This window comes from Pongo abelii, chromosome 8 (genome assembly GCF_028885655.2).
Source record: "Pongo abelii isolate AG06213 chromosome 8, NHGRI_mPonAbe1-v2.0_pri, whole genome shotgun sequence".
Taxonomy (NCBI): Eukaryota; Metazoa; Chordata; class Mammalia; order Primates; family Hominidae; genus Pongo; species Pongo abelii.
The window spans coordinates 103,154,915-103,182,241 of NC_071993.2; the positions used below are offsets into that span (position 1 = coordinate 103,154,915).

Here is a 27,327-nt window from a genome sequence, read left to right on the forward strand (position 1 = left end):
CTTCTTGAGGAGTATCTTTGTGGCATTCTGTGTATTTCCTGAATTTGAATGTTGGCCTGCCTTGCTAGGTTGGGGAAGTTCTCCTGGATAATATCCTGAAGAGTGTTTTCCAGCTTGGTTCCATTCTCCATGTCACTTTCAGGTACACCAATCAAATGTAGATTTGGTCTTTTCACATAGTCCCATATTTCTTAGAGGCTTTGTTCATTTCTTTTTACTCTTTTTTCTCTATACTTCTCTTCTCACTTCATTTCATTCATTTCATCTTCAATCACTGATACCCTTTCTTCCCTTGATTGAATCAGCTACTGAAGCCTGTTCATGTGTCACGTAGTTCTCATGCCATGGTTTTCAGCTCCATCAGGTCATTTAAGGTCTTCTCTACACTGTTTATTCTAGTTAGCCATTCATCTAATCTTTTTTCAAGGTTTTTAGCTTCCTTGTGATGGGTTCGAACATCCTCCTTTAGCTCGGAGAAGTTTGTTATTACTGACCTTCTGAAGCCTACTTCTGTCAGTTCATCATAGTCATTCTCCATCCAGCTTTGTCCCGTTGCTGGCGAGGAGAGGAGCTGCAATCCTTTGGTGGAGAAGAGGCGCTCTGGCTTTCAAAATTTTCAGCTTTTCTGCTCTGGTTTCTCCCCATCTTTGTGGTTTTATCTACCTTTGGTCTTTGATGATGGTGACCTACAGATGGGGTTTTGGTGTGGATGTTCTTTTTGTTGATGCTGATGTTATTCCTTTCTGTTTGTTATTTTCCTTGAACAGTCAGGGCTCTCAGCTGCTGGTCTGCTGGAGTTTGCTGGAGGTCCACTCCAGACCCTGTTTGCCTGGGTATCGCCAGCAGAGGCTGCAGAACAGCAAATATTGCTGCCTGATCCTTCCTCTGGAAGCTTCGTCTCAGAGGGGCACCCGGCTGTATGAGGTGTCAGTCGGCCCCTACTGGGAGGTGTCTCCCAGTTAGGCTACATGGGGGATGTTTAAGTCTGCAGAAGTTTCTGCTGCCTTTTGTTCAGCTATGCCCTGCCCCCAGGGGTGGAGTCTACAGAAGCAGGCAGGCCTCCTTGAGCTGTGGTGGGTTCCACCCAGTTCGAGCTTCCAGGCTGCTTCATTTACCTATTCAAGCCTCAGCAATGGCAGACGCCCCTCCCCCAGCCAGGCTGCTGCCTTGCCGTTCAATCTCAGACTGCTGCACTAGCAGTGAGCAAGGCTCCGTGGGCGTGGGACCCGCTGAGCCAGGCGCCGGATATAATCTCCTGGTGTTCCATTTGCTAAGACCATTGGAAAAGTGCACTATTTGGATGGCAGTGTCCCGATTTTCCTGGTACAGTCTGTCACAGCTTCCCTTGGCTAGGAAAGGGAAATCCCCTGACCCCTTGCACTTCCTGGGTGAGGCAATGCCCCAACTTGCTTTGGCTCGCCCTCCATGGGCTGCATTCCAACCAGTCCCAGTAAGATAAACCAGGTACCTCAATTGGAAATGCAGAAATCTCCTGTCTTCTGCATCGATCACACTGGGAGCTGCAGACCGGAGCTGTTCCTATTCGGCCATCTTGAAATGGACCAGCTTTTACAATTTTTAATATGCTCATGGAACAATAACATAAAGTAGGTTGCTTTTTTTGTTTGTTTTTGATGGAGTCTTTCTCTGTCACCAGGCTGGAGTGCAGTGGCATGATCTTGGCTCACTGCAACGTTCGCCTCCTGGGTTCAACTGATTCTTCTGCCTCAGCCTCCTGAGTAGCTTGGACTACAGGCATGTACTACCATGCCCAGCTAATTTTTGTATTTGTAGTAGAGATGGGATTTCACCATGTTGGCCAAGATGGTCTTGATCTCTTGACCTTATGATTCACCTGCCTTGGCCTCCCAAAGTGCTGGAATTACAGGTGTGAGCCACTGTGCCTGGCCTAGGTTGCATTATTATCTTCATTTTACAAATGGAGAAACCAAGACAAATAACTTTCCCAAGTTCACACAATCTGTTATTGGTCAAGCTGGGATTAGAATTATTGCAACTCACACCAAATAACTTGCGCTAAACCACAGCAATATCCTTCTCGTCTAATGGAGGAGTTACTTTTAGGGTCATTCACATATTTAGTAGAATAATATGTCCATCTTGATGCATCAAAGGTTAAGAAAAATGTTGAGCCCTTAGTCTTGGATGTTTGGATCTTTTGTCCATGGATAGGCCCCAGAGGCCCAGGAATCTCATGATATTTGATGTGAGTTCCCGTGTATATACATAAATGAATTTTTCCTCAGGCTGAAGACCCATAGTTCTCATCAGATTCTCAAGAATTTTGTAACTACTAAAAGATTAAGAACCACAGATGTAAAGAAAATATTTGAGATTTTCCTAATACACAATTATAATTACTAAATGTTCTAAAATATTTATAGATGGGTTCATTTGAAGAGTTATCCACAGATCACTTTTTATGTCTGCAAAGAAGATTTTGGTTAGGGGACTAGGTGGTAATGTTTATCAGGCACAACTAGCTTACTTTAGCTCTTGAATCATTACTGGAAAAATATTGTTTACCCTTACCTAGAAATAGAGGCTGAGTTATATGGTGTCTTAAGACCATTTTGAAGGAGAGGAATTCAGTCCTGTTTTAAGAACATGTCTCAGGTGGTGCTGGTTTTGCCTCACATCACTGAATTCTGTTCTCTGGGACTTCCTTTTAGGCAAGACTATCCCAGCTACTACAGTAAGAGTAGTTTAGCTCCCAGAGTGCAAGGTCCCCAAACCATTGCCCTGGCTAACTAATGATAACACAATTCAGGCTTGTGCTGGACACAGGCCTAGCTTTTTCATGTCTATTGTCCTTTTGAACAAACTTGAACAGCCTTCCTACTACCATAGCTGCAATCTACTTTGCAACAGAAGACAAGAACTGGGGTGTGTTTTTTTTCCTTCTTCAGCTGCTACACATGTACTTCTTGACTAGTGTCTCCTATTCCACCACCTAGCTTGCCTGAAAATTTCTTTATGCAAAACCATTTGTTTGTCAGCCATTGAGACATTGAGATCACAGACAGGTGTTTTGAAATTTCTTATTTATTTATTTTGAGACAGAGTCTCACTCTGTGGCCAGGCCAGAGTGCAGTGGCATGATCTTGGCTCACTACAACCTCCGCCTCCCGGGTTCAAGTGATTCTCATGCCTCAGCCTCCTGAGTAGTAGCTGAAATTACAGGCAAGTGCCACCATGCCCAGTTAATTTTTTCTAGTTTTAGTAGAGACGGGGTTTCCCTGTGTTGACCAGGTTGGTCTTGAACTCCTGGCCTCAAGTGATCCACCTGCTTCGGCCTGCCAAACTACTGTGATTATAGGTGTAAGCCACCATGCCCAGCCTCTTAAAGACTTTTCTAATCTCACCAAGAATACCACCTGCAGAGATGGGCTTTAGAGAAGCAGGTGGGATCACCCTCAGTGGACTCTTCTGCAAGATGAGGGAAAAGACTGGCATGTTGGATTGGGTATTTCTCCCAGCTTTGGGGAGGAGTAGAGCCCTTAGCAAAGAATGGCCTATCTCTCAGAAATTCTCCCAGCCTCTGCTCCAAGAAATCCACCACACAGTACTGTATGTCAACCAACTGAGGATTAGTATAATCTTAACAGCTATGCTGATCACCTAGCTGGAGTAGGACACTTGGAGGAGGAGAGGAAGAATGAGGCAGAAGAGGTTGTTATAGAGCCAGGGTTGCTGTGGTAGCAGTGGGAATTAATGAGGATTTACTTAAATAGAAAATAATTCCATGTAACACTGAGGAAAACTGAAACTAGAGAGCTGATGCCACATACTACAAACAGTTGCTTTGCTTTACCAAAAAATTACCCCAGTTTCCCAGTTTAAATTGTGAGTCATCCTTTCTAGTACATTCAAAATGATTCAATGGTTTTCCTAAAAGGAGAAAAAAAACTTTCCATACAAAATTTCCCAAACCTCTATATACCTGAATGTAAAAAATGCATATAAATTTTATTAGGTTTCTATGGCCGTCATAATAAACTGGGTGGCTTAGAAGGCCAGAAATTTATTGTCTTCAAGTACTGGACACTCAAAGTCCAAAATCAAGGTGCCATCAGGGCCATGCTCCCTCTAAAACCTGGAGGGAAGTCTGTTCTTGCCTCTTCCTAGCTTATGATGGTTTGCAGGGAATCTTTGGCGCTCCCAGGCCTACAGATGCATCACTCCAGTCCCTCATCTTCATGTAGTAATCTTTTTTTTTCAATAGAAACCGTGCTACTTTATTAAAATGCCGAGTTTTAGTTCACATGTATATTTTTGTCTCCCCACCATTTCCATGTCTGACCACTGCTACTACTATGTCCTATCATAACATTCCATACATATTTAAAACCAAGCAAAGGGTGGAGTTCCATCTTTAATAATGAAACAGGCATTTTGGACAACACATTCTTGGCAATGGAACCTGGACAACATTTATTAAACACGGTAGGGAAAGTTCTCACTCTGCATTATAGAAAGGACAGCCAGATATTGACTGTTACAGAAATGAAATAAGATGGAAAATTTTTAACAAATTGTTTAAACTATTTTCTTAAAGAGACTTCCTCCACTGCCAGGATCTTGAATAGCCTCCTGGTCAGTTGTCCGGAAGCAATTCTTCACATAATTGATGAACTTGGCTTCCACTTTGGGCAGAGAACCACCTTTTTCTATACTTCTTGCATTTTTGCTTTAATGTCTTCTACAGAACTAGGCCCTTTTGGTGTCTTACGAGTTTTTTCCTGTTTTTTGAAGGATTCTTGTCCTTTTGATCCTGGTGTTGATGATGGGTTTGAGTGTTTTCCATTCTGATTTGACTTTTGTACATTTTTGTCTGGAGTATCTCATATAGATTTCTTCACTGGTGCTTTTTCTTCAGTTTCCTCATCATCAAAATCATCATCATCATCATCATCAGCATCATCATCTTCATCAGCAGCAAGTTTTACTTTTATTCTCTGGAATCTTGCTACCACCTCCAGGGAAAGATCGCTTTCCAGATATCCTTAAGACTTTCACATCCTCCTCCTCTTCATCTTCTGACTGCATCTTCCTCCACAGCTACTAAGTGCTGTCCACTAATATGCACTGGCCCTGAACCATACTTCAACCATAAAAGCACTGGTGGTGTTATTTCAAAGCCCCCAAGGGAAACCGTTGGCTGTACACACATTTTCAAAGTTGCCAGTGTTACTTTAATTGGACTGCCTCTGCTTCAACAATATGCAATTCATCCTTTGCACCAGCCCCTAAGCTGACCATTCCTAAAGATAACTGGTGCTCATTTTCATCATTATCTATCTTAAAGTGATAACTTTTGTCAGCCTTTAGTTCACAACTGAAAAGATAGTTCTGGGCCTCAGGGGGCTCATGTCCATGTCCATCGAATCTTCCATCAGGTGGTGGCACACACTTAGGTGGGGGAGAAAGCAGACGGAGATAAACCACCACTGCTCAAGAGAACAGCCGTACAGGATGGAATCATGCCAGTAGTATTCTTCCTGTGTGTCTCTTCATATAGTCTTCTTTCTGTGCCTGCATCCAAATTTCCTATTTTTATAAGGACACCAGCCATTGTATTAAGGCCCACCCTACTGACCTCATCTTACCTTGACTACATCTGTAAAGACCTCATTCCCAAATAAGGTCACATTCTGAGATATATGGCCTTATGGATTAGGACTTCAACATATCTTTTTGGGGGGACCACAATTCAATCTGTAACATAGGTGGTAATTATGAAAGTGTATGACATTTAAATATACAATTATCTTTACAAGTGAGTCATGAGTTACCCAGAAATTATTACCTTCTGGCCTTTCAAAATACTTTCATAGATTGCTATCTTATGCAGTGGCCAAGTGTGTTCCCCATTTAATTATTAGACTTAATTAGCTGCTTTATCATTTCAGTGCTGTCTGAAGTACACAGTAGAAATAGATGACAAAGTATGATACATTTCTGGGATGATCTAAGACCTTGGACCTGATTCTCCATGATGGTATCTCTTTTATTCCTTGGCGTTCACCAATGTCTGCTTTTCTGCTCTTGTTTTGTGGGATATTTCTCTAGGAACTGGCTTTTAGTCTAGGTTTGCTGTCATTCCACTTTGAAACTTGATATGGTTTGGCTGTGTCCTCACCCAAATCTCATCTTGAATTGTAGCTCCCATAATCCCCACGTGCCATGGGAGGGGCCTGGTGGGAGGTAACTGAATCATGGGGGCGGGTTTTCCCATGTTGTTGTGATAGTGAGTAAGTCTCATGAGATCTGATGGTTTTATAAAGGGCAGTTCCCCTGCACATGCTTTCTTGCCTGCCACCATGTAAAACATGCCTTTGCTTCTTCTTCGCCCTTTGCCATGATTGTGAGGCCTCCCCAGCCATGTGGAACTGTGAGTCCATTAAACCTCTTTTTTTTTTTTTTTTTGTAAATCACCCAGTCTCGAGTATGTCTTTATTAGCAGTGTGATAATGGACTAGTACAAACCTCATTCAAGTTTAGGTTCTATTTGATAGACATGCAGATCAAAGAGGGTATAATTATCTTTAGTAAGCAAAACTAACAGCATAATCCTAGACAAGAACTTATAGAAAGTTCATATCCATATATATTTCCCATGGTTGAGAGTGCTCACAAAAAGGAACCATTACATCCTTCTTGCCTGTACTTACAGATATCATACATTACCTGTAATACCTTATTTTCTACAAATTAAAATTTTAACCGAGACTTAATTGTCAAGCATTAGCAGTGGAGAGCCCAGCTACATTAGTGTACCAATGATCATTGCGGAGGTTTAAATTTCCAGCCACTTTGTTTTATGCAAGAGCATTATTATTTTGATAATATACTTTACACTTATTTTTAAAAATAAAGATATTTATTTGGAAAATATTAGTAGCATGATAACTCATCCTCACCAGATATTAACAGTTCATCAGGTCAGGCAATAGGTAGAACAAGTCCACGTGAGCTTCTTAAAAAGAAATGGATGACCACCTCAATAGCTGACTCTATCTTCCATTTTATTATTGGATGATTCATAATCCAAAATATGAAGTTTTGGGACTTTTTCTCAAAAGGAGAAACTTAGGGAAAGTGTCTGAAGCAATGGTATTGATCTCTTTTTTTTCCTTTATGAAACTTTAACTGCATACTTCAGTCTGGTGGAATCTTTTGTGTTATTCTGACTGTCAATAAGAACCAAAGGACTATGTTGATGATTCTTGATGATTTCAGCAACACTTCCAAAGTACTAGAGGAAGAAAACATAGATGAATTATACATTGGCATTTGTGTTAACTTTGAGCTCCACTCCTCCCATCTTCTCTCATTCTCAAGTTAGTAAAAGTTATTACGCCCCAGCTGACATTCTGCACAAAAAAATCTAGTTTAACAAAGGCTGTAACCTTCAAGGTGGCAGACCTTGGACTTTGCTGTATTAAGTACGAAGAAAAACACACTGACAGCCTCAATTAGCATAGCTACTTAGAGAGATTACTTCACTGAGTTATGTTAAAATATTATAGTATATTGCTTTTTATTTACTGTTAAATGTAAAACTATCATACAACGCATTTTTCTACATTCTTTACAAAACATAGATCATCTCTTACTTTGCACAAGTCTCAGATTCAAGAATTGATGTAATAAATTAACCTTAGAATTTAGTACAAGGAAATAGTCATCTCCTAAACAAAATTATGTTTTGTTTTCTTTTTTAAACAAATAAAGCTTTATAAACCTTCATATTTCCATTTTTACTTGGTTCCTGGTAAGCTTAGAGTTAACTTAGTGCCTAATTAATAATGAAATTTCATGCTAGGCTCTCTCCATACATACTTATTTTTCCAAATTTTGATCCTTGTTGTCTATGGGTTTTAATTTAAAATTATCACAAATTTTGTTCTGAAAAATAATTAAAGTTTTGAAGGAAAGATAAAAACAAGTGTAACACAGATCATGGAATTAAATTCATTGAGTATACAAAAGTGCTACAAGTTCACACTCATTAAATGTATTTAGAATCACTTTTTTAAAGTGGTGATTGTTTTACAACAGTGCCATGAGTTTAGCAGTTACTATCAATTGATTTTATTTTCTCGATTTTTTAGATAAAGACAAACATCTGCAGTAACATTTTTAAGTGTTTATTAATTGTTTGGATGACTTCCAAGTATCTACATATTGAATAAAGTAAAATATTCAGAATATTGGCCAACATTTTCAAATGAAATACCAGTTGTCTTTTAGATAATTGGCTAGCTGAATATTGAGTCAGGGAGAGAGGTAAGAGACAGGGACTTTCAAATACCTTTAGTCTTTATTCTTTACTTGCTATTCAATCATTCAGCCATCTTGCAATTGCCAATGAAACTCTTTCATTATAAATCCCATTAAACATTCATTCTGCTTGTTTGGCATAATATGTTGCTAAACCAAATGCAGTTGAAAGTTAAAGTTATGGACTCAAGGGCCAGAAAATGAAATAGCACAATCTCTTTGAAGTGGATTACAAGAGAAAAAGTGTGTCCTGAACCTAGGAAGCATAGGAGAGGATTGCTGTACTTATACAAACAAATATCTCATTCCGTCCCTCTAGTCCCTGAATATTTGTGAGTATTGCCTTGTTGTGGTGTTTGGGGATTGAAGTGTTTGCAGTAGGGAGTTGAGCTGAGTTGAAACATTTGAAGTAGGGAATGAAGTTGAAGAATATTTGTGATTTAATTTAAAAAAGAATTGGGCGTAACATAGTTACAGCTTCCCCTCACTCTCCTTTTTTTCTGTTTTTATTAATTCAGTGTATTTGAGACAGATACATTCAGTGTATTTGTGGACAGAAAAACAACGTATTGGCCAATAAGATAAAGCAGACAGTTGTCAAAACTGTAAAATTACTCAATATTGTATCACACAATGCCAAAATAGCCGCATAAACAGTTAAATAGTTAATGAATTGGTTACTTTTTCTAGCCATATACACACAAATACACACAGACTTTTTAAAAAACATCCACATGATTGACATCATGTAACCAACACTTTTTTTCCATTCAGATGTTCAGTGTATAGAGGACATAATCTTTTTATTATAGATACTTTAAGTAAGAGTTTTAATTGACTGTCAGTACCTCCAGATGCTATTACAGTAATATATTACTTATTTTGGAATCCATAGGCTGAATATGTTGGAAGTGAGGTGAAGCTCTAGTCTATTCATTCTAAAGTGGAGATGAAGATTCATTAGGCCAAGAGGAATTCCTGTTTACCAGAGTTTCCTAGCAGGACAATGAAATCCAGAGCCCCTCAGGGAGTTCAAAATTTGTGAGAGAATTTCAGGGCCTCGAAATAGGACAGCTTCTTCACCCACCCTTAAGCCTCTTATGCTAGACTGCTGGAGAAGCTTTAGGATGTTAAATGATAATACAGTCTGCATTTTAAAACCAAAGATTGGTCTTGATTAGTGCCCTTAGATTCAAGAGTTTTGCATTTTAAAATTATCTGAGACTTTGTTAAAAGCAAAATAAAATTCCCCCATATAAAAATTCTAGAAGAAAATGTAGGGGGGAAACATCATGACACTGGATTTGGCAGTGATTTTTTGGATATGACATTAAAAGCATAGGCAAAAAAAGCAAAAATAGACAAGACAATATCAAGCTTAAAAGCTTTTGCTCAGCAAATAACACAATCAACAGAGTGGAAAGGTAACCTATGGAGTGGGAAAAATATTTGCAAATAATTTATCTGATAAAGGGTTAATATCCAGAAATATAAAGAACTCCTAAAACTCAGCAACAACAAAAATCAAATAACCTGATTATAAAATGGAATAGACATTTCTCTGAAGATGACCTACAAGTAGCCAAAAAAGCATATGAAAAATGTTCAACATCACTAATCATCAGAGAAATGCAAATTAAAACCACAATGAGCTATCACCTCACACCCATTTGGATGGCTACTATAAAACAACAACACAATTCAGAATATAATGAGTGCTAGTGAGGATGTGAAGAAGTTAAACACTCGTGTGCTGTTGGTGGAACTGTAAAATGGTGCAACTGCTATGGAAAAAAGTATGGGAGGTTCTCAAAAAATTAAAAATAGAATACCCATATCATCCAGCAATCCTACTTCTGGGTACATACCCCCAAATAATTGAAAGCAGTGTCCTGGAGAGATTTGCACACCCATGTTTATAGCAGCACTATTCACAATAGCCAAGAGGTAGAAGCAACACAAATGTCCACTGATGGATGTTAGACACACAAAATGTGGTATATAGATACAATGAGATACTATGCAGCCTTAAAAAGGAAGGAAATCCTGACACATGCTACAACATGGATGAGTCTCAAGGACATCATGCTAAGTTAAATAAGCTGGTCATAAAGGACAAATACTGTGTGATTCCACTTGTATAAGGTATCTAAAGTATTCAAATTCATAAAAATAGAACGTCGTTGCTAGGGGCTGGAGGGAGGGGGAAAAGGGAAATTGTTGTTTAGTGGGTATAGGGTTTTAGTTCTATAAGATGAACAAGTTCTGGAGATGTGTTTCACAACAATGTAAATATACTTAACATTACTGAGCTGTACACTTAAAATGATTAAGATGGTAAATTTTATATGTGGTTTTTTAACCACAATTGTCTAAAAGGCAAAATAAAGAATACACATGACTTTTTCAGTTTGTTTTGCAAATGCTATTCTCCTGCCTGTAATCACTCAACCAAATCATTCAGTCACTTAATAATTATTTATCAAGTGTACACTGAAGCCAGTTACTGTGCTCTGATTCTGGAAATACAGAGATGAAAAGACATTGTCCTTGGCTTCATGCAGTGGGGAAGACAGACACTTCAGCAATCATGACACTTTCCAACAATTCAAATATTTTCTAGCAGGTGCTGAGTTTGGAATGGTGTCCCTTTTTCTGAAGGAATCTTGAAAGTAAATATTTCTTACCTTGAATTTGTTTATGCTATTTTCTCTGCATAGATTGTTCTTCCCATTTTTCTCCTTCTCCTTCCCTCCAACTTACATTCTACCCATTTAAATTCAACCCATAATTCAAAACCAGAATAAGTATCACTGTATTTCTAGACCATTCATGGGTTACTCCAGCTCATATTTCAGGGTTCATTTATAGAAGCAGGCTGGCTAAACTGAGATATGGTAAGCCTTGAGTTTGGTCCAGATTAAAGAGGCATTAAAGTTAATATTTGGTTAATATTTAAGACCCATGTGATTTTTTTTTCTTGCCCCAGGCCCATAAGCTCATTCTGGTACAAGGGCTATAGTCTAATGTTTTAACTCAAGTTTCTGCATCTCTTCTGGATCCTTCCCTAGTAACCTACCTTGGTACTTGAGTTGAGATTTTAGGTCTTGACTTTGGAGGTCTGGAACTTGACCTTAATTCTTACAACCTTAATTCAACTTGACATTTCAACTTTGATTTATATTTGCCCCTGGACTAAAATCTTGGGTCAGACTGACCTCATTAAATAACTGAATGAAAGGACTAGGATGTACATCACATAACTTTTTCCTTGTCTGTGTTCTTATAGGATATACTGCCTAAATATAGTATTTTATCTTGTTCTCTATGAAATTTATGCAAGCATTAGAACAAGTACTTTTGTATCCTTTCTCCTCATCTCTAGCATCTAATACAGTATTTGATGTCATTATACTCAATGCATAGTTATAGAATTGAATTTAAAAAGAAATCACTGACCTCTTCACCATTTTTCTTTCTGCCCAAGGCATATTGTTTCGTTGCTTCAATAAATCGCACAGGAATATTATATACTCGCTTATTAAAGAATACAACCAGTGTATATGGTTGTTTGGAATCATGGCCAGAGCTTTTCCGAATAAGAAATGATCCATCCTGTTTAATTTTTTTTAAAAACATAATTATGGTTAGTGTTACTTATATTTCTACAGGTTCAAAAAATCATTTTGTGAAGAACACCTATATTACATTCCAAAGGTAAATTATTTAGCTACATTATTTTTATTATTGATTAGCGCTTGTCCTCTTATTTTCTAAGAAAATAGTCCAGGAAAATATATACTCATAGAAAATCCCGAGTGAGATCAATGCTTGCCATTTTTTAAAAAAAGGTAATAATTAATTTATTATTTTTAGAAACAGTCTCACTTTGTTGCCCAGGCTGGGGTGCAGTGGTGCAGTCACAGTTCACTACAGCCTGGAACTCCTGAGTTCAAGCGATCCTCCCACCTCAGCCTCCTGAGTACCTGGGACTACTGGCATGCACCACCATGCCCAGCTAAATGCTAGCTTTTTAATGTGCTAAATGAGGTTTTATGTTTATAAAATTTAGAAATATGTGAAGGGACACATTAAGATCAAATCTAGAGGACTCTCTTGAACTGGGAACCATAGCCACCAGTTGTCTTTGAAAAAAATGTAGCAAACAAATTCCATTCATAAGTACTATAAGAAGAAAACAGAAGTTGGGAATCAAAACTTTCATTTTATATTTTCCCCTGGACTAAAATCTTGGGTCAGACTGATCTCATTATGAAAATTCTCTCCTCAAAGAACTTTTATAAGAAAAAAATCCCTAGCCGGGCATGGTAGCGGGCACCTGTAGTCCCAGCTACTCGGGAGGCTGAGGCAGAAGAATGGCGTGAACCCGGGAGATGGAGTTTGCAGTGAGCCAAGATCATGCCACTGCACTCCAGCCTGGGTGACAGAGCGAGACAACATCAAAAAAAAAAAAAAAAAAAAAAGAAAGAAAGAAAGAAAGAAAGAAAAAATCCCAAAACTGTAACACAGTAATTCAAATTTTATTAATTTTTTTATAAAAATATTTAGAGTCATAAAATAAAAAATTACGAACAAAAGATGGACAAAAAGCAGAATGAAATGCAACAAGAGTTGATCAAACTCAGGAAAGAAACTGAAGAAAAAGACAAGCCTATCTCAAAAAAGAAAAAATTATAAGATGTCCAAGGGACGAGAGCTTCAAATGAAGATTTAAGAAATGACACTTGAAGGAAGGTGTGGAAACAACCAGGAGAGAAAATGGGATTTAATAAAATAAATATCATAGAATCAAAGACAGTGATGAGAGAAAAAATGACAAAAAAGATCCAAAATGCATATAAATTGAGTGCTTGCAGAAGAAAAACAAATAAGGGAACAGAACAACCCTTTAAGACTACGATCTAAGAAAACTTACTGGATATAAGAGAAAACTTAAATCTACATATTGAAAGGGCTTCTGTCTACTTGAGAAAATTGATTTGGAATTATCAACTCAGATATATTCTGGTAAAATGATTAGACTTTAAAAACAAAAAGTCTGCAGAGCCACCAGACTAAAGTATCAAATTATATAGAAGGGCAAGAAATTCACATTGGTATCAGACTTCTCAAGAGCTTCATACAGAACAACACAATCTAGTGGAGCAACACTTTTCAAACTCAAATTAAGGATTTTATAGCCAGCCAAGATTTCTTCCAACTACTAGGATATGAGAAAACAGTTTTTTAACTCTCTCTTTTTATTCCCCCACAGCAGTCTCACTCTTGTTGCCCAGGCTGGAGAGCAGTGACACGATCTCAGCTCACTGCAACCTCCGCCTCCTAGGCTCAACTGATTCTCCTGCTTCAGCCTCCCGAGGAGCTGGGATTATAGGCGCCTGCCATCAATGCCTGGCTAATTTTTGTATTTTCAGTAGAGATGAGGTTTTGCCATCTTGGCCAGGCTGGTCTCGAACTCCTGACCTCAAGTGATCCACTCACCTCGGCCTCCCAAAGTGCTAGGGTTACAGGCATGAGCCACTGCGCCTGGCTGAGAAAATAGTTTTGAATGTGCAAGAACTCAGGGAATAATGTAAACACAGTTTTTCCTCAGAATCTACTACAGGTACACTTCATCAAAGGAAGGAGACAACGGTGGAAGTCCACCAAAGGACTGATGGAACACACTAATATATTTACTTGTAGAGCTAGGACTAAAACAAGGGTGAGGAAGAACAGTATGTAAATGCTATATATTCTGACAAAGTAGGGTTCAAGAAAACAAACAAACAAAAAAAAAGGGAGGAGAAGAGAGAAAGAAAAAGTGTCACTTTAATCTTGAATTGTCCAAGCTGTCCCTGGTGTTCCTACATGATTGAAGTTGGGCTCTCCAAACATTTACTTCCAGGTACTTTTTGTTTGTTTGTTTGTTTGCCATCTTGACTCAAATTTTTAATCCTGCACATTGATCCAAAATAGCCTGTCACTGTTCACTCCTCAGTGGAGCTCATGCAGCACCAAGCCTTCCATAGACCTCCCCTGGAGCTTTCTTCTCTCCCACTGTTTGGAGGGCAGTGGAGGCTGTGGGTCCTTGCAGAGATAAAAGGACAAGTAGAAATGAGATGGAGGAACTTGAAAGAGAGGAGGGGATAGCAGTTTCTCTTGAGTAAGTAAAGGAAAAAGATCCTTGCATCTACACTTGTTGCAATTATTTAATTAGCATATCATAAGGACGACAACTGTGTCTATTATAGGCTGAGGGCAAAACGTGTGATTTAAAAATGATCAGACCTTGGCGGGGCGCCGTGGCTCACGCCTGTAATCCCAGCACTTTGGGAGGACAAGGCCACCAGGCAGATCAACTGAGGTCAGGAGTTCGAGAGCAGCCTGGCCAATATGGTAAAACCCCGTCTCTACTAAAAATACAAAAATTAGCCAGGTGTGGGGGCACAGACATGTAATCCCAGCTACTTGGGAGGCTGAGGCATGAGAATCGCTTGAACTCGGGAGGCAGAGGTTGCAGTGAGCCGAGATCGAGCCACTGCACTCCAGTGAAACTGTGTCTCAAAACAAATAAATAAAATAAAATAAAATAAAAATAATAAATAATACAAATGATCAGACCTTGTTTGATCTGTGCAATGCCTCTTCAGCAGACTTTCGATCACAGGCTCCAGCATACCATGGCTTGCAGAGAACGCCAGCTTCCTGTGAAATGGAGGGCACTGGTCAGCGTGGGATGATCCCTACTTAACTCTAATTTCTGTGTACTAGAAACAAAGACCTATTTGCATTACCAAGACAGGCCTCTACATTTAGACCAATAATTTTAAGATGAGTTTTATTTTTCCTTTGATCAAACACAAGGATTATACCATTAACTTGTTTTTTGTATTTTTTTTTATTTGGCCTTAGCTAGGTTCCTGAATTATTTCTTTCTTTCTCCTAAATAAGTAATAATCCCCCTTTCCATTGTGCTCTTATTGCTTAGTTTGTGGAGTGCTTTACAATTTCCAAAGCATTTTTACAAATATTATCTTATTTGATTCTTGCAAGAAAGGATATATGCCTTCTCTGAAGGCAAGAAAGACACATGCTATTATCCGTATTTTACATTTTTACATATATTTTTATGGAAACTTAGAAAGACTTGCCCAAGGGCACACAGAGTCCTTTCTCTGTCCCTTTATAAACTGTGCTGTCTTATATGTGATTTAATATTATCAGCCTCTACAGATGTATTTGGAGGAAATTACAAAGTTTAAATAAAATCTATGTGAGAGGAAGAATAATGAAAACACATTTCCTTGCTAGTTTTGAGGAAACATTAACTGGAGCAATGTCTTAGTCATTGAAAAAAAACAACTGGGTATTCTGTCTCTATCACCAAATGACAGTTCACATAATGATGTAAAATACAGTCTCTGTTCTCAAGGTTCACTCCAAGTGCCCTCTTCTCAGAAGACATGCTCTTTCCTGCAGTTTCCTGGTAACAATTTAGTGACATCAAGAGTTCATTTCATACCTGTTCTGAAATAGTGGAATTAGATGAAAAGCTGGGTAGGGGCCCATCCACAGTTGGGTTTCCCCCTTCTGTAAATCCTGAAAGGGATCAGAAAAGTCCTTCAATTAATCTTCATATTTCTTGAACTCTTTCTTTGCCTATACCCTAACACTGTACTAGGTGCTGCCGGGGACACATGCACCAAAAAAAATCCTTAAGGCAATGGTTCCAAAAGTGTGGTCCAAGGACCCCTGGAAATCCCGACAATCCTTTCAAGTGGTTCAAGAGGTGTTTTCTTTTCGAATTACCTATCACTATGAAACCCAATCTTCTTCATGTAGTTCCACCAGAAAAACATTGCAACAGATTAAATGTAGAAACAGAGATGAGAATCCAGCAGTCTCTGTTATGTTGCAGTAACATACATTAAAGAGATTTACAAAATGTAAACTAATGCCACTCTTTTCCCTAAATTGTTTTTGTTTGGAAAATATAGTTATTTTTCATAAAAATATTATTTATGTTAACATGTAATGAGTTTAATATTATTTTTTAATGGATTAATAAATGTTTTAAATGTCTCAGTTTTAATTCTTAAAATACTAGGTATCAACAGAAACATGTAAACCAAAGCTCTTTGGGTCTACAATTATTTTAAGAGTGTTAAAGTGGTTCTGAGACCAACATGTTTGAGAATTGCTGACTTCAGGCATCAACTCCCTCAAAGAGTTTACAGTCTAAATGTGGAAACATGTGAAATACGGAAAAGACTTATCAGCATTCATTCATTCATTCATTCATTCTTGTTTCTCTGCCGTGGGTCAAAGGCATTGGGGATATACAGCAGTTAACAAAACAGCAAAATGCCCTGCTCTCCTGGAACTTAAATTTTAATGGATTGAGATGGGCAATAAAGACATAAGTAAAAAATATGTATATAATATTAGAGGGTCATAAATGCTATGAAGAAAAATAAATCAGGAAAGGAAGAATATTTGGGTGAGTTCTGCAGGTGGAGAGGGAGGAGGCACTGGACATCCCAGGAAAGAATGTCCCGGGTAGAGGGAGCTGTGAAGGCAAGGCCTGGCATATCTAAGGAATAGCAAGGGCGCCACTGTGCCTGGAGTACAGTAAGAAAAGGGGAGAGGAATAAGAGAGACAGTCAGACAGGAGGCAATGAAGGGACCAGATTTATAGGACTTGGTGGACCCTTAACATGACTCAAGAGCCGTAATGAACATGATAAGGGACGCTTTTGGAGGGCTTTGAACGGGGGGTAACATGATCTGCCTGTCTTTTAACAGGGTCATTCCAGCTGCTGAGCTGGAAACAGAGGGTGGCAAGAGCAGAGTGGGGGAGGCCAGTTCGGTGTTCTTGCAGGAGATGACAGTGGCTTGGACAGATCACAGCAGTGGAAGTAGCGAGAGTAGTTGGATTCTGGATCTATTTTGAAGGAATAGCTGGAAGGCGTGTGAAGAAAGCAAGTGAGAAGTCAAGGGTGACTAAGGTTTTTGACAAGAGCAACCAGAGTTGTCCTTTATTAAGATGGGGAAATCTGCAGGAGAAAGAATTCTGGATAAACTAAGTGCTTCAGATAATTGTGCCCTGGATGTTCAGAGAAGGCAGCCACCATTGTAAGAGGAGGGGGCAGTGAGGGCTTGGCAGGCCCAACAAAGATGGGCCAAAAGGAAGGATATATTCTAATAGGAGGGGAACAGTACTCCCAGGTGAGAGCAGCAAAGGTGAGTGAGCAAACAGACTTTCCCTAGGTGCACAGTGCAGGGCGGTTGGTGGTTTCTGCAGTTCTGGCAGTTGGAAGAGTACCCATGGCTAATATTTTCTGACACCTGAATGTGCTAGGCCTATTCTGTTTTCAACATGTGCGCATCTCGTCCTTTCACCAGCTCTTTGTGGAATGACCTATTATTCCCATTTTATAGAATAGGCCTTCTCAGACCACCCTGTCTACAGCAGCAGCCCTCCCTGCCTCCGTTACTCTCCGCCACCCACCCCTGCTGCTGTGCTGTATTTTTCTTTATAGCACTTTAGCATTTACCTGATATGATATTATTTGTGCGTTTATTTTTACTCTCTGTCTCCTTCAATAGAATATAAGCTTCATGAGGACAGGGTCTTTATTTGTTTTGTTCATCCTTGTATCTCCTGTGCCTAGAACAATACCTGGCACATGGCATATGGTCACTAACAACTGAATGAATGACTTGGTTTGAAAAACGGTAAAAGGTATAATAAAGCTTTTTAAATAATGAAAAATAAATTTCTGTAGCCAAATCATTTTCACTTTGTGTTGTCAGATTTTTTTTAAAAAACTAGTAAAAGTTTCATTTATTTAAGATGAATATTATTAAAAATCTAAAAAGCCAATTTATGTTTAGTAAAAAAAATGCATATAAATTTTGCATGTGGACAATTACTGTTTATTTAAATGGATTTAAGCTTGATTATTTTGGAATATACCCCAAATTATCTATGTAAAGCAGAGTTTTTTTCTTCCTTTTTTCCCAGATTGAGTTGCAGGCAAATTAAGGTTTGGGCAGTTACGTTCTGTGAGCCTGACTTATCCGATTCATATATTTTTAGGGTGATGTTTGCCTTGGAAAAATTATCCAGATATTTGCTGTATCTTCTTTTTAAGGTACCTTTTGTAGATATATTTTGTGATCTTTAAAATGTATTTTGACTTAATTTAAATCGGGATTATTTGTTTAGAACCAAACACTATAGCTGGTGCTTCCCATATGTTGTTTTACTTGATCTTATTATTTTGAAAACAGCTGTATTGTTTTTGTAAAAAAAAAAAAAAAAAAAAGTTAAAAAAGGATGCATGATCAGTAAAATATTAAATCGCTACTAAAAAAAGTAAAAATTGCCTCAAATATATTTACTTTTCGAAACAACTCTGTGAAATAAACATTCTTGGCCCCATTTTACAGGTAAGGAAACAAGTGGGAGAAGATGCCAGGATAACGCAGCTGGAAGTGACAGTGCTGTGTTAGAACCCAGGCCTATCAGACTCTAGGATCCAGCCTTGACCACTCCTGATACACTGCATGGCTTCGTTGTACTTACTTGGCAGAGGTATGGGTTTCTGGTGGATTTGTCTGCAAGGAAGAATTTCAGATAATTAAAGGACAAAGCATAATATGAGTAAGTTCGACTTTTTGTTTACACTGATGATGCTGTGAACAGGCACATCACAAATAAATCAATATAAATGGCCAATAAAATGTATCTAAAGATAAAAGAGGCACCAGAACCTTAAAGATAAGTAAGAGTCTTTCTTTTAGTTTTGAAAAAGGAGGAAATCTTGACTAAAGTATTGTATTTTAGTCAAGTTCAATAATTAACCCAATTAGTAGGTCTCTGCAACTCTACACAGTTATTTTAAAGTTGCTTAACACCTATTAACATGTAACTGCAAAACAATGAAATGTTGGATTTTTACCTAGCACTACAAGTTGGTGTCACTGTGCAGTGAAACAATGCACATGTTAATTCCTGCAGCAACAAGAGGAAACTGATCTTTAAAGGAAAGGATTCTTACTTCTGGGCAGGAGGAAACACTGGTGACTGCACAGCTTCTTGTCTGTGACTTGACCCTCGGTGGCGTTCAGCAGGTATAGGTTTTTCTGGATCAGGAAAATTATCATATTAGGATTAGAGTGAAATGTCTGTCCTCATCCCAAAACCCAGCAACATCAGCTGAGAAGAACCAAATTTGATCAGAAGTCTTCCCGGGAACATGTCTTTTACTGAGATGGCATGGATCTGTGCACTTGCCAGTCTGTTGAAGTGGTTGTGCTATTAGGACCAGGACTCCCTCCCAGCGGTGTTACAGGTACATCCTACCACCTCTGCATTCATCCACTGGCAATGTACATAGAGACTGAACCCACAGGCCCTGAAACTTTAGGTGTGTGAGTATAGGTGGAAGCCAGAAGATGAGAACATTTTAGCCACCCTCTAAACAACTCACCCTCTACTTTCCATGTGGCCTCCACACAGGTGGAGACAACACCCTGGTGGGTCTTGATTAGTCATAAGACGTGGTATAAGCAGTGTGTTACTGATAAGAGGCACACTACTGAGTTCATAAATGATCTCTTTTTGCAAAATTAATTGGATCAAATTCAAGGTTATCCCTATAATAATGTAAATCTCACTTGCATTTCAGTGTTTTCCTGAGCAGAAGAGGAAAGGGTGGGAAATGAGCATAAACCTGAAGTGTAAGAAATTTATGTTGAAGCCCATAGTGAACTCTACTGCTGAACCATTAATACATGTGATCACAAATTATTTTAATATTTACTCTCCCTCAAATTTGTCCTTGGGGGATGGGGTGTGTTAAAATCTTGGTATGTTCATGTGTGAGTCTGCATGGAAGAAAGGCTGAGAACTACAGAAACCTCAAAGAAATAAAAGTAGTAAGAACTCAAAGATTCAAATAAATGGTAAGATAGACGTCAGGGTTTCTTGCCATTCAGTTGTGCACTAAAGCTTGGAAACCTTGACCCTCTGAAGATTGTATTTTGAATTTGTGGCAAGCTACTTCAAACCTCTATGTTAGATGTTTTGCTCATGACATTAAAACTTGGTAATTTCAGAAGGAGAAACAATGAACACCTTAGGTCTTGCCAGCCTATAAGCTTTGACCACACCTGCTCTGCCTCCGCCATCCCGATTCCTTCCTAGGCTAGTAGAGGCCACTCATTCACTTTGCGTTTGGATAGTAATTGCCTATGCTCTTGAAATAAATAACAAAGTTGGGGGCATGCCTGGCAGGCTCCTGTACTGGGAGCCCTTTGAGAATGAGGACACCTAAGCAGCAGGGGACATGCCTTGGGCCCTGCTTCTCTCCTGGGTTTTGGAGGCTCTTGTAGCCATGAAGTCCGCACAGGGTTGTACTTACTTCCTACAGATGCTCAGAGCCCCTGAAGTCACTATCACTCCACAACCCGGACTCAGCAGGTCTGAGAGGCTGCAAGGAATGGAAGGACAGAAAAGACAAAAGCCTCAAAGGGAAGGCAGAAGAAAGCAATACAGCAGAAAAGGGGTGATGCCTCAGAAATAGCCTAGGGAAGCAAGATATGGGAGACAGGATGAAAAAACCTAATGGCATCATTAAAGCAGAGAGGTGAGTTGTAGTGCATGCTGAGAAAAGATCCACTGTCCATCATCAGAGAAAGGAGAGTGCTTTATGTAGATATACGCACATCAACTCAGGGAAGAGGGAGAATACTCACTATATTTTTAACCCTGGGTATCTTCAAGTATGGAATTAAATGGGTACAGGGCATGAAATTCTATATAATGTTTTAAGTGCTGATATTATAGATGATTCTTCTATTTTTTTCCGGTAATTTCCAAACACAATTTTTTTTAACATGAGCAGTTTCTAAAAATATATATAAGATTTTTGAGTGATGATAAAGGAAGAAATTCTAAATTACCCAGGAGGCTGAGGCAGAAAGACAACTTGAGCCCAGGAATTTGAGGCTGCAGTGAGCTATAACTATGCACCACTGCACTCCAGTCTGGGCTACAAAGTGAGACCCTAACTCACAAAAAAAAAAAAAAAAAAAAAAAAAAAAAAAGGAAGAAAAGCAATTGAAGATGTACTAAGAAGACAGACATTTGAACTTTGAAAACGTTATCTTGAAAACTTAGCAAAAGAACTTGTTCAAATAAACAGATTTTTAAAATTTTCATTACTTTAAGTAAGCTATTAGTTCTAAAACATGTGACTGGCTCTACATTAGTTTTCACATCTATGTAAGGTCCTAGCACTATTGCCTGGCAAGTCATATCTGTCTGCCAACAGGCAGGTTTTTGCATGCATTCTGTAGCCTACTCTAAAGATGCTGAGGTTCTGAGCTAGTTTTGCTGTTCATTGCTCATTGCAAAAACTATTTTGTTTAGAAAATTGAGTTTCATGTTTACAATTGCCCCAAAAATAATGTAATAAATGTGTATATACAAACCCTTAATTAAAATAACTTTTAGAGGACATGCTTATCCTTCAAAATAATAGATTTTACCTTCACAAACACTTGAAGCATTCTGTTGAGAGGCAACTGGAGTCTATGTAAAAGAAAAAGAGGCAAGGATATTCAATATAGCAGAATGTGGAAATAAATGTCAGAGCAATATTATTAAAATAAATATTTTGGCAGCACTTTTCTTTGATGCATTGCTATTCTTTCAATCATGACAATTACAAACCCACAGTCCCTAGCCCAACCTTTGCATTAAGCAACAAACAGCCAGAAGTGTCCTATGAAGGAGCAATGTCACTGTGGTGCAGAAACCTCCCTGCCTTGTCAACAGGGTTGATGGAAATCATGACCCCCCAGCAGCTGCCACATAGTAGCCCATGTACAGCAGGCATCTGGCATCTGCTTTGGTCTCATGACCCCCCCTTCTGTGTGTTTGCTAAATGATTGTAAATGTCAGGCTTCACAGTAGGGACTAGGTCCAGGTGGGCTCCCTTACGTAGTGTTGTGGCCCAGGTTCACCATGTTCTGGCCAGAATCTGAGTTTAGTGAGGCCTATGTGTGCCTGGTACACAATGGTCTACCATTAGCTGTGGTGGGGAGTGGACACAGGGGCTTCCTGTGGGGAGGGCAGGGAACCTGGCTTCCCCTCTGATCTGCTGCACACACTCAGTGAAGCTGCCGGGATCAAGAGAGGATGAGCTCCTTCTATGCTCCAGGGAGGAGCATCCTGCCTGGCTACCTGAGGATTTGAAGCTTCTCTTGGATTGCTTGGGCAGCAACTTCAGTTGCTAAGATTTCTGTGTTCACCATAGCTGGAAGCATTTTCAACTTTAAATAAATGGATAAGAATAAACACTGCAGGAAATACGAAGCACTTTTAAATGCAAAATTAACTTACTGTTTTCAGTGGTGTCATTGGTTTTTTCCTGGGGAATAAAAAGAGATGAGCTTTGTTAAAACATAACGAAGACAAAATGGAGCTATTTACCATTATTTTAGTCTCAAATTTAAGCTAGAATTATGAAAGCGATACGAGTGTGTAGAAGACTATCCTTGCAGGGTGGAGAGGGATGGAAGTGGGATTTAGTTATGATCCTCCTAGGCTCAGATGGAGTCTGCTGACAGATGGGGAAGGGGTCAACTGGGGATAAAGTAGGGCACCAGTTGCCAGGGAACCGGCAGAACTGGACTCTTGCACCAGTTGCACTAATTACTCCACGGGTGACCTTGGGCCTGTTTGTCTTGGGTGTGAGGTTAGATTCCTCACCTGTCAATTGAGGACAAGGATCAGTATTTTCAGTGTTTCTGTGGAGCCCCCTCTTCCCCAACAGCTCCCTGTGGGGGTTACTGTCCAGGACAGAGGGTAGAGGTAAGAGGGTGGTCCAGCAGGTGAGGTTGCAGCTGCGCTTGCCCACTCCAGCTTCCTCCCTGTCTCTAGGGACTATTCTCCACTGTCTTCTGTGCAGGCTTTCTTTCAGAGAGATGCGAAACCAAAACAAGTTTGAAAACCACTAATGTGTGGTCCTGAAGGTACTTCCCTGCACTAATATTCTAGTTTGCAAAATGATTCAGGTGCTGGAGCTTCTGAAAGTCGGGGTGTCTTGTGGAACACTGTAAGTCAATGAACTCAAGATTCCAATAGAGACTGGAGTCTAATATTGGTAAGGTTGTATGCGCCTTTTCTGTGTGTTAAATTTCTTAATTTAAAAACCCTCACCATATCTCTCTCTCGCTTTGTTTTTGGCTGAGAGCTGAAGTGTGGGGGAAGAACACTAAGAATTCCTGAGCACCTGTAAGATGCCTGGCACTGGGTTAGGCTCCTCAGATGTTATTTAAACCTTACAGTGACATTTTAAGGTGAGGAAACTGAGGCTCAGAGAGACGAAGTAGTTTGCCCAAAGTGATACAACTGAACTAAGAGTGACGTGTGCAGAGTTTTGGTTAATAAGCCTTCAACATGGAGGCTTTCTTTGGTTTACACAGAGACAGAAATAAGCTTAGAGCCATTCAGGCCAGCTTTAGACATATTTAAATTTGCTTTCCAAATAACCTGTTGAGCCAATATAATTTTACGGGGTGACGTTTGTAATATTAACACATTACAACCCTCACCTGACTGTTTACAAAGCCCTTCTAAATTCAATAAGAAAGAATGACTGTCACTTTCGAGAGGAACTTCAGTCGTATGGCTTTGAGGGAGTGCCCTGGTATGGCCAGCACATGGTATATAGCTACACACTTATTTACAGACCATAAAACTGAGCAGTAATAAGTAAAGACAAAACCTGCTAGAGGCTCTGAAAATGATTCAGGTGCTGGAGCTTCTGGAAGTCAGGGTGTCTTGTGGAACACTGACAGTTTTGAGTTAGTGAACTCAAAACTTAATTAAACTTCACAGGAGGAAATACTCCTAGATTTATTTATTTATTTATTTATTTATTTATTTATTTATTTATTCATTCATTCATTTAGTTATTTGAGATGGAGTCTTGCTCTGTTGCCCAGGCTGGAGTGCAGTGCTGTGATCTCAGCTCACTGCAACCTGCAGAGTTTCAAGTGATCCTCCTGCCTCAGCCTCCCAAGTAGCTGGGATTACAGGTGTGTGCCACCATGCCTGGCTAATTTTTGTATTTTTAGTAGAGACAGGGTTTCGCCATGTTGGCCAGGCTGGTCTTGAACTCCTGGCTTCAAGTGAGCTGCCCGCCTTGGCCTCCCAAAGTGCTCGGATGACAGGCCTGAGCCACCATGCCTGGCTCATTTGATGTTAGCAGGGCTCCTTACTCTTGGTCCAAGTTGCAGCCTGCCATGGGAAGAACTTCTAATGAAGTCAACAGGGCAGTGGGGTATCACCATCCTCACTCCCCAGATCTCAAAAGCTGCTTCCTGCAACAGGTACTTACCCAGCCCGTGGCAACGGGGATGGTGCAGCTGGTGAAGGTGACTTGGTTTCCCAGGCCCCACTGTTTCGACCTGCGCAAACATATACACTACTCAGTCCCCAAGTCCTGAACCGGGGGCTGATGGTCACAGTGAGGCTGGCCTTTCTGGCAGACTCAGAAATATTTGCACATATTGTGTTGCTTTCAGTTAAGCACATATAGGTAGTTATATTGAAGCTATTAAGGAAAACCTGTGGGCAAAGTTGATGACACATTTTAAAAGTGTCAGTGTATAAGCTCAGAGCTGGGATGGGGGTTAAGGACTCCACCTTAACATTTCTAAAGGACCTTCTCCTTACCCGCCCCCTGCCCCATGGGGCAAGTCCTGAGCCCACTGATTCTGAGGACTCAGTGAGGACCCCCACAGAGGTCCTTCAGGAAGGAAGCCAACAGCTCACACCTGCATCTGTGCACACTGCACAAATGTGCATGGCAGAGGTGCCCAGAGACAGAGGCTCCGACCCACCACTCCTGACACAGACCTCAGACACTGCTCCTTTATAAGCACACTTAAATACAGTAAATGCCTCTAACTTCACATTCAGAGGATATTTACTCATTCATCTCTGAGTTCTCAAGGGCTTTTGCTGACAGGTTTTCCTTAATGGACAAATTGAGACAAGTGTAGGCTGCTGCCCGAATCTCATCTTCTCAAGTCATAGAAGGGACCCAAAGGGTCTTGTCCCCTGCACCCAACCTCCCTTCCTGTACCTGAAGATGGATGCCAGACAATCATTATGAAGGAGGAAGTGAGAGAGAAGGAAGATGGATCTTCACTGTGGGACAGAGGGCAGGCTGGGAGGGGAGAGGCCAGAGCTGAGCCAGCCCCCTCAGCATCCCCTGGCTGCCTCTGACATGATACTCACCTGCTTGGACACCGTTGCTCAGTGAGACCAAGGGGGCTTTTCATGAGGCTCTTCATTAATTTAACTGAACTGAATAAATATTTTGTTAAGAACTTACTACACATACAAGTCCACAATTCCCTTTTTTTTTTTTTTTTTGAGACAGGGTCTTGTTCTGTCACCCAGGCTGGAGTGCAGTGGGGTGATCACAGCTTACTGGAGGCTTCAATCTCCTGGACTCAAGTGATCCTCCCTGCTAAGTAGCTCCTGAGTAGCTGGGACTACAGGCGTGCACCACCACACCTGGCTAATTTTTTGTCAAGATGAGATTTTGCCATGTTGCCCAGGCTGGCCTTGAACCCCTGGACTCAATCCATCCACCTGCCTTGGTCTCCCAAAGTGCTGGGATTACAGGCATAAGCCACGGTGCCTGGCCTACAATTCCTAATGGATTTATAGGGCATTCTGTAAGTACAGCCTGGACCTGCTGCCCTCATTCTGTACTTTTTTAGTTTATGAGATAGAGCACAGATAAGCACATATTGAAGTAATGATCCATTACCAAGGATTATCGAGGACTTGGTACATGTAAAGCACATTAAGGCACCATGTTAGGGGACGAGGAAGAGGTGAAGAAGCATACATAGGCCTCTGCCCTCTCAGAATTTATAACAGGGAAGATACATGCACCCCCATATCATCTCATCCAAACACAAACAAGAAAAAGAAAAGGCCTCAAAAAGTATTGAAATAGAGATCAAGAAGTTCCTTCCCACGTATGTCACTGGAGAGAGGCCCCCAGGCTTCCACTCAGAGCCCACTGACTCTTTTCCTAAACCCTCAAGGGTGGGAGCAACAGCAAAGAGTGGGTGGTGTGGATTGTACCCGGCAGCCTTCCCTAGCACCCTGGGAAGCCATGCCCCCTCCATGACAGCTGTCTTCCACAGTACCTGAACTGGCTCTGATTTTTTGAAACATTTTGGAAAAGAGATTGCATTTGGAATGTTTACATTTCATGTGACAACACGAAAACAATAAACTGAAATGTCACCTGAATGTGTAATAGGAGTCTCACTGTGTTTAAGTAGCTGGTGTATCAAATTGAATACTTAAGACTGACACCATTAAAGTACCCTTGACTACTCATAGAATTTGATGGAAGATCTCGGGGGAGTGGAACAAAATCTTGTCTGAAAAATAAGGAAGTAGAAAGAAGGTCTAAGTCTGAATTTCATCCCAGGGGTTTTCCCTCTTCTGAAATGTTAAGGGCTCCTTTGGCCACTATATTATCTTTGTCAGACCTTCCTCCTGACTTTTCTACTATGCTTCCTTTTCTTGCATATCTCAGAATAGTCTGCCAAAACCTTCCTTTTCCTTTCCCTCCCTATACATAACTTCTGGCAATCAGAGGATAGCATGAGCACTGGTGGAAAGCCTATGGTCTTGCCTCAGGAAGACAGAGTTCTAGGGAAGGATGGAGCATGACTCTTCTATTTCATGGGCCAGTGACCCATGAAACAATATTGTTCCCTGATAATATCTGCCAGAATGGTCATGGATCAAGGCAGGTTGAACAAGGGATTCTGAATAATAACAATAATAATAACAAAGCACTAGCATTTTATGAGTGCAAGTCATCTATATTGAGTCACTTAATTCTCATGATATCTACTCATGATACCCCTAGGCATAGGTGCCATTTTTTCAGAGGAAGA

General features: G+C 40.0%; 1 protein-coding gene, 1 long non-coding RNA gene and 1 pseudogene across 2 annotated transcripts in view; 1 reads left to right on the forward strand and 2 right to left on the reverse strand.

Moving 5' to 3' along the window:
* Positions 1-4,237: 4,237 nt before the first annotated feature.
* On the reverse strand, positions 4,238-5,417 carry LOC100456293 (nucleophosmin-like; annotated as a pseudogene).
* A 1,615-nt stretch (positions 5,418-7,032) lies between these two features.
* Positions 7,033-27,327, reverse strand: part of BLNK (B cell linker) — a 79,264-nt gene continuing 58,969 nt past the window's right edge. The window contains exons 9-17 of the mRNA XM_002821026.6: positions 24,729-24,798; positions 22,727-22,754; positions 21,871-21,913; positions 19,377-19,461; positions 18,902-18,933; positions 15,833-15,909; positions 14,932-15,015; positions 11,767-11,922; positions 7,033-7,279 (exon numbers count right to left, since the gene is read on the reverse strand). Coding sequence (XP_002821072.1) covers positions 7,160-7,279; positions 11,767-11,922; positions 14,932-15,015; positions 15,833-15,909; positions 18,902-18,933; positions 19,377-19,461; positions 21,871-21,913; positions 22,727-22,754; positions 24,729-24,798 — 695 coding nt within the window. The 3' untranslated portion in view covers positions 7,033-7,159. The remainder of the gene's footprint in view (positions 7,280-11,766; positions 11,923-14,931; positions 15,016-15,832; positions 15,910-18,901; positions 18,934-19,376; positions 19,462-21,870; positions 21,914-22,726; positions 22,755-24,728; positions 24,799-27,327) is intronic.
* Positions 16,273-21,435, forward strand: LOC134762071 (uncharacterized). The gene is made up of 2 exons (XR_010141603.1): positions 16,273-18,467; positions 18,766-21,435. It is a non-coding gene; the product is annotated as an uncharacterized LOC134762071 (long non-coding RNA).